The sequence below is a fragment of the Arvicanthis niloticus genome, chromosome 12, assembly GCF_011762505.2.
Source record: "Arvicanthis niloticus isolate mArvNil1 chromosome 12, mArvNil1.pat.X, whole genome shotgun sequence".
NCBI classification, from domain to species: domain Eukaryota; kingdom Metazoa; phylum Chordata; class Mammalia; order Rodentia; family Muridae; genus Arvicanthis; species Arvicanthis niloticus.
Window position 1 is genome coordinate 20,274,773 of NC_047669.1, and position 14,057 is coordinate 20,288,829.

Below are 14,057 nucleotides of genomic sequence, written 5' to 3' on the forward strand. Positions count from 1 at the left end.
TGATAGACATGTCACGCCCAGAGGAAGGCATTACATAGGACTCCTTCTCATCCTCTGGCTCTTACATTCTCCCCACCCCCTTTTCCAACATGTTCTCTTAGCTGTGGTGTGGAGATTGGTATTGACATCCCGTTGAGGGGTGAGCACTCAGTAGTCACAGGTTCTCATCACTGGCTGGTTATGTATCTATAACACAACAAACAAACAAATAAAACAAAATAAAAACAAACAAACTTCTCTAATGAAGATTAAGAACAACACTAATACTTAATAATATTTTTTTATTATTATTTGTTATTATTCTAAATATTCTAAATATTTAGAAGGCAGTTTGCCAACATGTTTAGCAAAATTACACTAATAGGTTCTCCCTTTGTGGCCTATGACCTCCCCAGCCATGAGCTTTTGACCAGCTTATAGTTCCAGATATAAATTATTTTATGTGGAGCAGTTCTCAAATTCAATCGGAAAGTGGTTGGTTACCCTCACAGCTGTAATACCACTATTGCTCTAGGGGGCGCATCTCTGAATGGTTCTATTTAGGGTTCACTGCTAGGCAATGCCATTGATGGGTTTCCTCTCCAAACAGCCTGCATAGTGTCTTTTGGCCCTGTGCTAAGAGGAGGGTCTGAGGTCAGTTCCAGCTTCACTCTCTATATCCTGTAACCCAAATGGGTTGCTTCTTCAGTAATAGGGTCTTACCAACTGTGTTCATTACTTTTCTGTTCCTATAATAAAATACCATAACCAAAAACAATTTATAGTCAAAAGAAATTTATTTTTGCTTATAATTTTTGTTCAATAATCCATGGCTTCCAGGGGAAGCATTGTCCACTCATGCTGTCACACTCCTTTAAGAACAACAACAACAAAAAAAATCATATACTTAAATCAGCTTACAAAGTAGTGGGCTTCCCTAGGGGTTTTAATATGTTCTTTTTTCTTTTTTGGTTTTTTGAGACAGGATTTCTCTGTGTAGCCCTGGCTGTCCTGGCACTTACTCTGTAGACCAGGCTGGCCTCAAACTCAGAAATCCGCCTGCCTCTGCCTCCCAAGTGCTGGGATTAAAGGCGTGCGCCACCACTGCCCAGCCTTTAATACGTTCTTAGTTCTGGTTAATGTCTCTTACTCCATCCACTCCCGTGTCTTTTAACCTCTGCTATTTCCCCTCCCTCCCTTCCTCCTTCCCTTCTTTCCTTCCTTCCTCTTCTCCTCCTTCTTCCCCCCTCCCTCCCTCCTTCCCTTCCTCCCTCCCTCCCTCCCTTCCTTTCTTCCTTCCTTCTCTTCTTTTTCTTCTTTTTTCTTCTTCTTTCTTTCCTTCATTTTTTTTTTTTTTGAGACAGAGTCTTACTAGGTAGCGCTGGCTGTCTTGGAACTCACTATATAGACTGGCCTGGCCTCAGACTTCTACTTCTGCCTCCCAAGTGCTGGGATTAACGACATGCGCCATCCTGCCTGCCTCTCATCCTTTACTTTATATCACGTGTTCCTCTCTCCCCTCCCCTTTAAAGCTTCTTCCCTTACCCCTCCCACAGGTGTGGCCTTTCCAAATTCCTGTCTTATAGAGATGTTCCACCTTAAACATACGAGCCTCAGGCTTTGAAGCCAGGGTCCACATGAGACAGAATGGGTGGCGTTTGCTGAGCCAGAGTTACCTCGCTTGGTGTGTCATTTTCCAGTTCCACTCATTTCCTGCATAGTGCATTACTTTACTTTATAGCTGAGCAAAATTCCTCTGTGTATATGAACCGTATTGTCGTTACCCACTCATCTGCTGATGGACATCCAGGCTGAGTCTATTTCCTAGCTATCATAAATAGAGCAGCAATGAACATGGATGGGCAGATATCTCCATAAAAACAACACGGAGTCTGTTGGGTGTGTGCCCAGGGGTGATATGACCACATCATATGGTGGTTCTAGCTTTAGCTTCTTGACGAAACTCTACACTGATTTCCATAGTTGCCGTATCAACTTACATTCCTACCACTGTGAGTGAGAACTCCCCTCCCCACATCCTTATATCTGATGCTGTTGGTTTTCTTGATTCCTGACTTGGATGAGGTAGAACCTCAAAAGTTGTTAACTATTATTGACTATATTTCTTTTATGGTTACTGTATGTATGCACACACCAGACACAGTCTCATACACACACACACACACACATGCATGTGCACACACACTCATACATACACACATACCACACACACATACACACTCACACATATACTCATCTATACACACATACATACACATTCTTACACACAGAGATTTATACACACATACATATACATTCTTACACACAGAGACTCATACATACATATTCATTCATACATACACACATACATATGCACTCATACATACACACAGACCACACACACACTCACTCACACACACATACATACACAAAGAAAGAAAACAAAAAAAGAAAATCAAGCATGTCGAGTGGATGGTATTAGCGATTAGACCAGAGCCTACATGGCCAGATCATCTGTTAAACGCCCTCATAAACATTCAAAAGTAAACTTTACTGATCTCCTAGGTGTCTCTCAACCCAACCAAATTGACAATTATGATTAGCCAATGAGATAGGATTTGTTGGTGGGGCTGTAGGAACATTCCTACCTGGGTCCCTGGCACCTGCCTCTATACTGTGTCCAGGAAGCTGCCCTACAGATTTCCCACCCAGATGGCCCCAGCCTACCTCCACAGTCTGCAAAGGCCCCTCATCATACCGTCAGGTATGGGGTGAGAGTCACAGATGAGTGAGTGCCCCTCCCCCATTGTGGTCTACAAACAGGTGGGGATGGGCCCTGTGTATGGGCATTTGTGGATGAGGAAGGCTGGCCAGGAGGTGGTGGTGCACACCTTTAATCCCAGCACGCAGAGGCAGAGGCAGAGGCAGGTGGGGGGGTGCGGGGGCGGTCTCTGTGAGTTTGAGGCCTGGCTGGCTGGTCTGCAGAGCAAATTCCAGGACAGCCAGGGCTACACTGAGAAACCATATTTTAAAAATAAATAAATAAATGAACGAATGAACAAAAGGCCAAGGACTAAAGAGTTCTAAGCTTACACCTGGCCTTCCTCATTATCATGTTGATACGTTTGCCAAGATAGGAGGATAGACATATTTGCTCGGAGTTATGTTATTAGCTTGGTCCGTATATGTAAATATTTAGAAACTGCATGAACCTCATTTGCATACTGTCTTCAGTGACAAGGGCAGAGTTAGGAAGGAGCATATCTGTGGCTTCTTGTTATGTGAACGGTTTAGCCAGTGTACAGCGAGAAATGGCCGTTCAGGACACCAAGATTTGTGTTCGCTTCATCGTGATTGAAACTGAGTATCTCTTCCTGTTTAGTGGTTGTTTGCAATTTTTTTCTGTCACTAAGATTATATTCAATTTCTGATCTGTATTACAGATATTTCTCCCTGGTTATCATGTGTCTTTTAACATCGGAAGCTTCTCTCCTCCCCTAAACGTGTCTTCATGTATGATTATATTTGCTTATTTCCTTTTTAAATGGCAGAACACTAGAAACTTAAATACATTATTGAGGTGCCGTTAACATGATAGGAATGTTCATAAAATCAATGTAAATAGTTTTAAGAATAATTATAAGGTAAGCACCCTGCACCCTGGAGCGTTTACCAAGGAATCCTGCCAACCTGACCCCGCCCCCTAACCCCACCCCTATCCCGTGAGGCCCTTCCCTCTCGCCCGGGTACCCTCTGGCTTCTGTGATGAGAATCCCAGCCCTCTTATGTCCGGCAGCACACACCTTAGATGTTGCAGGCCCTGTGCAGCCATCTGCCCCAGTACATTTCTCTGCTGTTGAAGCTCAGAAATTGCCTCAGAGAGTACCCAACCCCCAACCAAGGACACAAATCTGAATTTAATGCGACAAAACATTCTTCTTCTTTCGATTTCCCCCAAGCTGTTTTAAAATGCAAAGGCACTTGTAGCATAACCAGATTGGGCCCAGGGACCTCAGCTTGCAACTCTGCCCCCTTCAGATGTGTCTCTAAACAGCTTGCTGAGTATGAAGCCTTCTAATACAGATTGGTTGTTTCTTATCTTTCTTGTCTGGGGCCAGAAGCTTTTTGGATTTTGGAGGTTGATTTGTTTTATATTTTGGGATATTCCTATGTCTATAGTACGGCATCTTTACACTCTGCTCATTCGTGTTTCATAAACACCTAGCCTGAAGGTCATTGTATGCAACTTTCTTAGACATCGTCGTCATGAAACAAAGTTTCATCATGTGGGAGTTCCCAATTCAATTTCCATGCAAATCGGATACAGATGTTTAGAATTCCATCATTTTGGATACAGAATTCTTATACTGAGAATACTTAGTCTGTACATGGAATCACGTGTGCGTGTGCATGTGTGTGTGCATGGGTGTCCTTCTCTGCTATTCTCCCTCCCTCATCAGCATCTCTGTGAGCATCCTCCTCCTCTGTGCTGTAGCAGCAGTTTGTTATTTGGGGTTTTATGGATGTTGCGTGTGCTGGACGTAAACTTCCAGACTGCATTTCCATTACCAGAGTGTTTCACCTGCTCCATGCGCCAGGCTTCACATGGTGGGTAGCACCTGGCTCTTTTTCAGGGCATTTGTACTAACTGATGCTGCTATAGAGATGGATGGGCCATCCTAATCCTCTGTATTTTTACATGTTTGCCATGCTCGTGAGTATTTGATGGTATCTCACCATACGGTAAATTTGTGTTCTCTAATTGCTGATGAGGTTGGTCAGTTTTCACGTGTTTAATATCTTTGGTGAGGTGCTTGTTCAGGTCTTTTACTCGTTTGGTCTAGTGGGCTGCCTTTTGAAAAGGACTTTTATTACATTACATGTTTATTCAGTGTGTGTGTGTGTACCTTGAACTACACCATGTGTGTGGAGGTCAGAGGACAGCTTTCAGAGTTGCTTCAGTCCTTCCACCACATGGGTCCTGGGGCTGCAGCTCAGGCTGTTGGGCTTGCTGGCAAACACTTTAGTAGTTGCTGAGGCACCTCGCCTGCCCTGTTTGTCTTTTTTCCAATTATGCGTAGGGATTCACTGTCTGTCTTCCATATCTTTGTCCAGTCTGTGGATTGTCCATCTCTTGGTGGAGAAAGGCTCTCATTGGCTCATTTAAACTGTTCACCTCAAGGTCTTGGCCTAGACTGGCATTTTTGGCAGCTTACTCGAAACTTCTTTTAAAGTTGTGAGTTTCTACAGACTTACTTTATTCTCAGTCATGTTATTGTTAGAATCTTCTATACCACTTTAATAAAAGCACCCCAAAACTAATTTCCAAACATTATAAAATCCTTCTCTTCCTCCTTCCTCTCCTCCTCTCTCTTTCCTTTTCTCCTTTGTAAGGATTGTTCTGGGGAGGGTCTTGGGCAGCATGGGTTCTGACACACCCTTAGAAGCCCCAGTTGATTCCAGAGGAGTGCTGGGAGCACTGTAGGCTGGAAGTTCAAAGCTGGTCAGTGTGGACATAAAGCTGGTGTTTAAAGTCATGAATGGGGTGGTGGGGTGGGATAGGGTGGGCGTGGGGGGTAGGAGCCTAGTGAGTGAGTTTAGGTGGGGAAAAGGGATAGTCTGGGAGATGAGGCAAGGATGCTACTTTAGATACAGCCTCTGAGGCATGGAGATGGGGCTAGGAAGACTGAAAGGGAGCAGCTGGGGAGGAAGGAGACAAATGGAGAGAAGCCAGGTAGAGACTCATCCTGGGGAAGGGCAGCTGGATTGGATGACGCTCCTCAGGAGAAGAGCACGGGACTGAGACATGAACGGTGCTTTGGCCCCAGAATTGTATGAGTGGTTGTGATAGTTTCGAGGAGAGGAGAGTGTAACTGTGTGTACGTAAGTGCATGCACATGTATGTTACCAGAATTGTCCTGTTCTGGCTGCCAGTGATTCTGCCATAGCTTCCGGGTTCTCTTGTCCCTGAGTTGTGCACCCAGCCTGGGGTAAGTGGGGGAGGTCAGGGTTTTGGAATCAATGGGGGCTTTCTATCTGGGGGAGTTGAGACACTAAGACTTCCACAGTTGTACCATAGCATCCCTTGTTAATGGTGATGTTGTCCATGCCTCTGGTGTTCAGGAGCTCCTGGGTCTCCATGTTTGGCTTATGCTATCACACATTAGCTCAGGTCTCACATTGACCCACGAGTTGGATATCATTTTTCCAAGTTTACATGTGAACAGTCCTGTGGGGAGAAGTTCCTGAGGTGTTACATTTGATTTTTATCATCTAACTGTAAAATTTTGGAATCTTTCTATCTGAAATTTCATAATTGTATATTTTTGTTGTTGTTCTCATAGAAAGGGCCAAATAAAACACCTGTAGCAGCCATCTGCCTGACCAGCTTGGTGACCATGGCCTTTGTCCTTGTGGGTCAGGTGAATGTTCTGGCGCCTGTCGTCACCATCAACTTCATGCTGACCTACATCGCCGTGGACTACTCTTACTTTGCCCTCTCCATGGCTCACTGTGGCCTTGCCCAGTCTCCTGAGGCCGTGCCCAGACAAGGCCCAGGTGCCCTGCATTGCTCCGAGCACCTGCTCCAGGACAAGGCTCCCAGCTATGGCTCTGACACCCCTGCCAGAAGCCTCTCTGAGGGCACCCTGCTAGAGTTCACCAAGGACATGGATCAGCTCCTCCAGCCAATAGAGGGGCTCGAGAGTAGTCAGCTTGGGTCAAGAGAAGGTAACCAGATCCCAATGAGTCAGAAGCGCAAGTGTAAGAAAGGCGCCAAGCAAACCCTACGAGATAGCTTCCTCTTGGATCCTGGGTCTCCTTGGCCCTTTCCTCCGGGGACCTCTGAGAGGTTGTCCACTGCCTCCTGTAGGGAGCAAGAGTCCTGTCACAACCAGCAGACTTCTAGGAGTGGATCACATGACCATCTTGTTCCTGATCTGTGCACCCAGCCTAGAGTGAACGGAGAAGGTAAGAGCTTTGGAATGATATTGAGGCCTCCTACTTTGGGGTGCTCACCAGTTGCTTCATCTACATGGTTATTATAACCCAGGTTTCATAACTTTTGGTAATTTTATTATATATATTTCAAAATGTTGAAATTTAGGTGCCGGTTAAATTATTTCCAATTCTACCCTGTTGTATATACACTCGCTAATTTTAGACAGAAATTTCTATCTACTGTGTATAAGAGCTGGGAGCTAGAGCTAGTAATTGAATATCATTTTCCTTCACTCAGAGTTCAGCTGAAGCGTAACCACTGTGAATCAGGCTGTTATCCTTTGGCAGGGACACCTCTTCCTGCTTGCTAAAGGGCTCACTCAGTTTGTCAGCAGAAGAGAACTCTCCTAAATCAGGCTTCATGGAATGAAGGGATGGTAGTTAAAGAAGTCTAGTTTTCCTTAAATCTACAAGCTCAAAGTCACAAAGAAAGATTATAGAACAGGAGAAATCCCGAGAGAAAGAGGAGTCATCATCTTTGTGGACCTGCCGTATCCTAGGTGATTTATAACTTGCTATAATTTGGGTCTGGAATGTCACTGAATGGCCCATGTTACATGTATGGCCCCAGATGGCACTATCGGGAGGTGGTTGAACTTCTAAGAGGAGGAGCCTAATGGGAGATCTTTAGGTCATTGGAACTATGTTTGTCAAGAGGGCTTGGGGCTGCTGGTGCTCTCTCTGCTCTCCCTTGCTCTCTGGCCTGTGATATAAGCAACTTTTATTCTATGATGTGTTCCCACCATGGTGTGCTACCCTAATGGCAGGCACAAATCAGTGGAATCAACTAATCATGGACCCGCACCTCCAAGACCAGGATAAACCATTTTGCTTTAAATTTTTTTGTCACTCTGACAACACACTTGACAAAACAACTTAAGGGAGAAAGAATTTATTTGGGCACACCATTATATAGGTTGATATTGTGTATATTTTTCTTTATTCCACAGTGTTTTCAAGTATATTATGTATATTTTTTTAGTTCAATTCCCAGCTTTCTTTTGCATTTAGTTACCTCAGAACAGGCTTAAAACTACAGAAGAAATGTCACCTCTCTCTTTCTGGTCACTACACATACAGACACAGCCTGGCCAAGTCATCCCGAGGCTAACCCAACGGCTGCTGTTGCTGCTGTTTGTGTTTCCTCACCAAATTCATTCCTGTTCCCTGATATCTTTGATCATTTTCTGCAGCCCAGCCCTGCCGCTCCCCTCCCCCAGAACCCCAACTCCAGTCTATCCTTGTTAAACGATCCTCTGTTTTCTTTTCTTACTATCTTGTTCTCCTTTTTGAAACACATCACAGAATTATTTCACAGTGTTTCTAGTGATTTTTCCCCCAGTGGCCTGCTGTGTCAGCCATAATGAATTGTGATTAGCAATAACAAGATCTCAAGACAGTAGGGATTTAGACTGCCTCTGACCAAAAGAGGTGGGCAGAGCAAGGCGGCCATAGCAAGTCCATGGTCTTGAGTAACTCCTTCTTTTCCTTTACCACCTACACTTAGTACATTGTCCTGTGGCTCAAGGTCTGGCAGCTGGAGCCCTGCTATCACATCCTATCCAGACAGAAGAGAAAGGAAAGGGAGAAACAGAAAAGATGAGCCTCCATGCAGAGAGTCTCACAGCTTACCTGGAAAGCCCAATATGCCTTGCTTTGTTTCCATGGTTGACATTTAGTTGTGCGACTGATTATCACAAGCTGTATGACAGGCTGACAGACGACGTTTTACCTGGTGTGTTGCATTATAAAATGACCCCTTGTGCTCTTCACCAGGAAGGCTATGCTAAGGTGCAAACCATCTGTTTGTGCATCTGTTTGTGCTGCATGGTCTTAGTCTCCAAGCACTTTGGCTGTTACTTGACTTGTCCAGGTCTTCATTTGCTTTCTTTCTTTGAATATCATCCTTTTATTTTCATTTTATGGATACGCTGGCTTCTCTTGTGTCCTTGGCATATATCATTATTCTCTCCCTATAAAATCTTTTATTCCATGTTTTCTCTAGATTTTTCCCCTTTGGTGTTCCCCCATGCTTTCTCCTCCCTCTCTCTCCCTCCCTCATCCCCCCTCCACCCTCACTTCCCCTCCTCTCTCATTCTCCTTCCCTCTCCCTCCCCCTTCCCTTTCCCTCTTCCTTCTCCCTCACTCTCTCCTCCCTCACTTCCCCTCCTTGCTCTCTCTCCTCCCTCATTCTCTCTCCTCCTTCATTCTCCTTCCATCTCCTCTCTCACTCCCCCTCCTTCCTTTCTCTCCTTCATTACTCTTTCCTCCTTCCATTCTTCTCTCTTTTATTGCAATTTTAAATTTTTTTATATATTATGTTCTGATCAGTTCCCCTCCCTTGTCTCCTCCCAGATCATCCCCTCCTCCCCCACAAACATATGGGCCCCTCCCCTCCACCCCCCCCAAAATAATAGAATAAAACAAAACAAACAAATGAGAGGAGGAAGCAAAGAAAAAGCACCAAAAATATGCACACACAGAGAGACATATATACACACACATACATACACACCTGCACATATACAAACACACATACATGCACACACCCACAGAAAACCTGAAACCATATTAGGTAAGCAAAAAACAAGGTACAAATGCCCAGACAAAGCATCACGAGGCAAAACATCTCCAAAGCTAGCACTGAGTTTGATTTGTGCTGGCCATCCACTGCAGGTCATGGGGCCTCCTTAAGTCTGGTGTGTATACCCAGTGAGGTTCTATTGGAGAAAAAATCATTTTTCCTTTGCAATCGACAACTTGATGCACATGTTCCACAAGCTCGATTTATTCAGTGAGTTCTACAGGTGTGGTCTGTCTTCAGTAGTCATTTGTCCTACTGGTGATCTTGTCCTTTCTTATTGGTAAGATGGAATCTCAAAGTAGTTTTGATTAGCATCTCGCTGATGACTAAGAATGTAGAACATTTCTTTCAGTGTTTCTTAAACATTTGAGTTTCTTAAACTTTTGAGAATTATCTATTTAGCTCTGTGTTCTGTACCCCATTTTAATTGGTTTGTCTTCTTGATGTACATTTTTTTTTAGTTTTATATATATATTTTAAATATTAACCTCCTATTAGATGTATAACTGGTAAAGATCTTTTGCCATTTCATAGCTTGCTACTTTGAATGATGGTGTCCCTTGCCATATAGAAGCTTTTCAGTTTTATGAGGTCCTATTTATTAATTGTTGGTCTTAGTGCCTGTGCTACTGGTGTTCCATTCAGAAAGTCTTCTCCTGTGCCAGGGAGTTTAAGACTACTGCCCACTTTCTCTTCTATCAGATTCAGAAGTATATAAGGCTCTATGTTAAGGTCTTTGGTCCATTTGGAGTTGAGTTTTGTGCAAGTGATAAATATGAATCTATCTGCATTCTTCTACATGCAGACAGCCTGTTTGACCAGCACCATTTGTTAAAAATGCTATCTTTTTTTCTACTGTGTAATTTTGGCTTCTTTGTAGAAAATCATGTGACCATAGGGTCTTTAATTTGATTCCAGTGATCAGCATGTCTGTTTTGTGTCAATACTGTGCTGTTTTTATTGCAATAGCTCTGTAGTACAATTTGAGATTGGGGATGGTGATACTTCCAGCAGTTCTTTGATTACTCAGGATTGTTTTCTCTGGCTGTGTGTGTGTGTGTGTGTGTGTGTGTGTGTGTGTGTGTGTGTGTGTGTGTGATGTGAAGCTAAAGATTGTTCTTTCAATTTCTGTGGAGAATTGTGTTGTAGTTTCGATGGGGATAGCTTTGAACTTGTAGATTGCCTTTGGTAGGATGGCCATGTTACTATATTAATCCTGCCATAGAGCTGAGCTTGGGCGATCTTTTATCTTCTGATATTTTGATATTTTCTTTTTCTTTCTTCAGTTTCTTAAGGTATTTTATAATACATGTCTTTCACTTGCTTGGTTAGAATTGCCCAAGATATCTCTCTCTCTCTCTCTCTCTCTCTCTCTCTCTCTCTCTCTCTCTCTCTCTTTCCTTCCCTCCCTCCCTCCCTCCCTCTCTTTCTTTCTCTCTCTCTCTTTCTCTGAGGTTATTGAAAAATGTATTATTTTCCTCATTTTTTTCTGTTTGCTTATCATTTGTTGTATAGGAAGGCTACTAATTTTTGTGTGTTCATTTTGTATACTACTTTCTGAATGTGTTAGCTAGCTGTAGAAGTTTCTGGTGGAATAATTAGGATCACTTGTGTATTCTATCCTATTATCTGCAAATCAGCATACTTGACTTCCTCCTTTCCACCTTGAATCTCCTTGATCTCCTTCAGTTGTTTTACTGTGCTAGCTAAGACCTCAAGCACTATATTGGGTAGGTATGGAGAGAGTGGACAACCTGGTCTTCTTCCTTATTTTTGTGGAAACGCTTTAAGTTTCTCTCCATTTAATTTGATGTTGGCTATGGGCTTACTGGAAATTTCCTTCATTATGTTGAAGTATGTCCATTGTACTCCTTACTCTCCAAGACTTTTATCATGAAGGGGTGTTGCATTTTGTCAAAGGCCTTTTCTGTATCTCTTGAGATGATCATGAAGTTTTTGTCTTTCAATCTGTTTATATGATAGATTACATTTATTGATTTCTATGTGTTGAGCCATCTCTGCATTTCTGGGATAAAGCCTTCTTAATCATTATAGATGATTTTATGTGTCTTTGGATTCAGTATACAAGTATTTTATTGAGAATTTTTGCATCTATGTTCATAAGGGAAATTATAATCCTCTGCCTTTGTTGGGTCTTTGTGTGGTTTGGTTATCAAGGGAACGGTAAGCTCATAAAATGAATTGGGCAATTTCCTTTCTATTTCTATTTTGTGGACTAATTTGAGAAGTATTGGCATTTGCATTCACTCTTTAAAAGTCTGATAGAATTCAGTGCTAAAACTATCTCACACTGGGTTTTGTTTGTTTGTTTGTTCTGGTTTTGTTGTTGTTGTTGTGATATTTTAGTAACTGTTTCTCTGTAACTAGGGTTACAGGTCTATTTAAATTGCTTATGTGTTCCTGATTTAACTTTGTGAGTGGTACATATTGTGAAGGATATCAATTTCTTTTAGAGTTTCCAGTTTGGTAGAATACAAGTTTTTAAAGCATGTCCTTATGAGTCTATGGATTTCTTCAATGTCTATTGCTATATTCCCCTTTTCATTTCTAATTTCGTTAATTTGAATAAGGAAGGGTTTGTCAATCTTACTGATTTTCTTAAAGAGCCAACTTTGTCTCATTGATTCTTTTTTGTTTGTTTATCTGTTTCTATTTTATTGATTTCAGCCCTAAGTTTGATTATTTCTTGCTGTCTACTTCTTTTGATTTGTTTCTTCTTTTTGTTTTATAGCTTTCAGGTGTATGCCAAGGCTTTTATTAAAGCACCTGCTTATCTTTCATAGAACTAACATACACTTGGCCTTTTATATCTATGATCTACATCTGGACATTTAATCAAATTCAGATTAAAAGTATTTGGGGAAAAAAGTGAAATTGCCACTGTCCTATCTTGTTATTTAGTCCTGTGATTATTTCATCTATAGTGAAATCAAACATTCTTCTTCTTTTTAAAAATTTTCAATGGTACAGTTTAATAACTCGTTACATAGCATTATATGTTTTAGGCACCATAAGTAATGTAAACATAATTTACCATGTGAAAGAATATGTAAGTTCTATGAAATATTGCATTTTATGTGCAAGATGTGAATTTTGGTATCTATGGGATCCTGAAACAAATTATCAGTGGATGACAATAGACAGATGACTAGACTGAGAGCCATCTAGAAGACCTGGATACAACAAGACTCATTGTTTGGGACACCATACTGTAGAATGGCTGGGAATAAGCTGGCCTCTTTGCTGGCCCAAATGTGAACAGTTGAAGGCTTTCCCTGGCCCCTTTTTACTCATTTTGGTTTTAATATGTTGAGTAGGGAAGGCACAGATGGCAGCTCATATTCTGGAAATAGAATGAAACAAAGGAGTTGGCAAGTCTTACTGTGTAGGACACAGACCCTTTCTGTTGTTCCTCTGGGTACGTTTGTTCAGAGGAAGAACACCTTGGATGGGATTACAAGCAAGAAGTTTGCCCTTAGTTTGCTGGGCAGAGGAGAGGGTCTTAGCATACAGAGCATACAGAGATGGACCTGTCATCAGACCCCTGGCCTGTAGGACATGGTGCCACTTTTGGCCTGAGTTCTGCTGAGGTCCTCCAGGTGGAATGGCTGGTTCCCATCAGCACCATCTGTGGGGTCAAAAGGTCACCCTTTCTGCTCCACATAGGCTGTCTTCACTGTTACTTCTCCTTGGGTTTATTTTTATCTCTACTCTCTGTCCTCTGTTTCTGGGGTTGCACTTGTTTCAATGCCTTTTTGTCTTTTGTGGTGACATGACAGACATGTGTTGAGTTTGCAAGTTAGGTTTGTTTTTTTTTTTTTTACATTTATATATTATCTTTCTTTTACATGTGTGCATTCATCCGTGTGTTGTCATTGTGCACACACTTGTGCAGAAGCCAAAGGACAACCAGCAAGAGCTGGTTCTCTCCTACTTCATGGGTCCTGGGGATTGAACTCAGGTCATCAGGTTGGCAGAAGATGCCCTTACCTGCTGAGCCATCTCACTGGGCCAGACTGTAATTTTTAATGAACGAAGTGAGCACAATCCAGCTGTCCAGTCTTAGTGCCAGGGCTTTGGTTGGCTGTTCCCTGTGTCTCCCTCCCTTCCTTGCCTTGGCCACTTCTCATCTCAGTGTTGGACTTTTGCCAAGTCTCCAGCCTAGTGTCCTCCTCCAGTCTCCCCCATCCTCCTCCTTGCTCTGCCCACGGAACGACCTTTCTCTCTTGCTTAGAAGCCTCTGTGGGCTCCCATCCTCCTGTCAGAAGTGCAGAACTGTGCCATGTGCTCAGCTCTCCAGCCCTGCTTTTGTCTTCTGGGCCACATACTCCTGAGCCCCCAAGCTCGGAGCATTGCAGTTGAGCCTGAGCTAGGGCCCCAAATCCATCACGTTCTTCTCCTGTACCTCTTCCTCCTCTTCTTCTCCCTCCTCCTCTTCCTCCTCTTCCTTTCTCTATTTGGAGAACTCTGACAT

At 42.8% G+C, this 14,057-nt stretch overlaps 1 protein-coding gene across 6 annotated transcripts in view; it reads left to right on the forward strand.

Annotated features, from left to right (window-relative positions):
• Positions 1 to 14,057, forward strand: part of Slc12a8 (solute carrier family 12 member 8) — a 147,792-nt gene that overhangs the window by 106,387 nt on the left and 27,348 nt on the right. For all 6 annotated transcript variants that reach the window (XM_034515388.2, XM_076942841.1, XM_076942844.1 and 3 more), the window contains one exon: positions 6,324 to 6,948. In XM_034515388.2, coding sequence (XP_034371279.1) covers positions 6,324 to 6,948 — 625 coding nt within the window. The remainder of the gene's footprint in view (positions 1 to 6,323; positions 6,949 to 14,057) is intronic.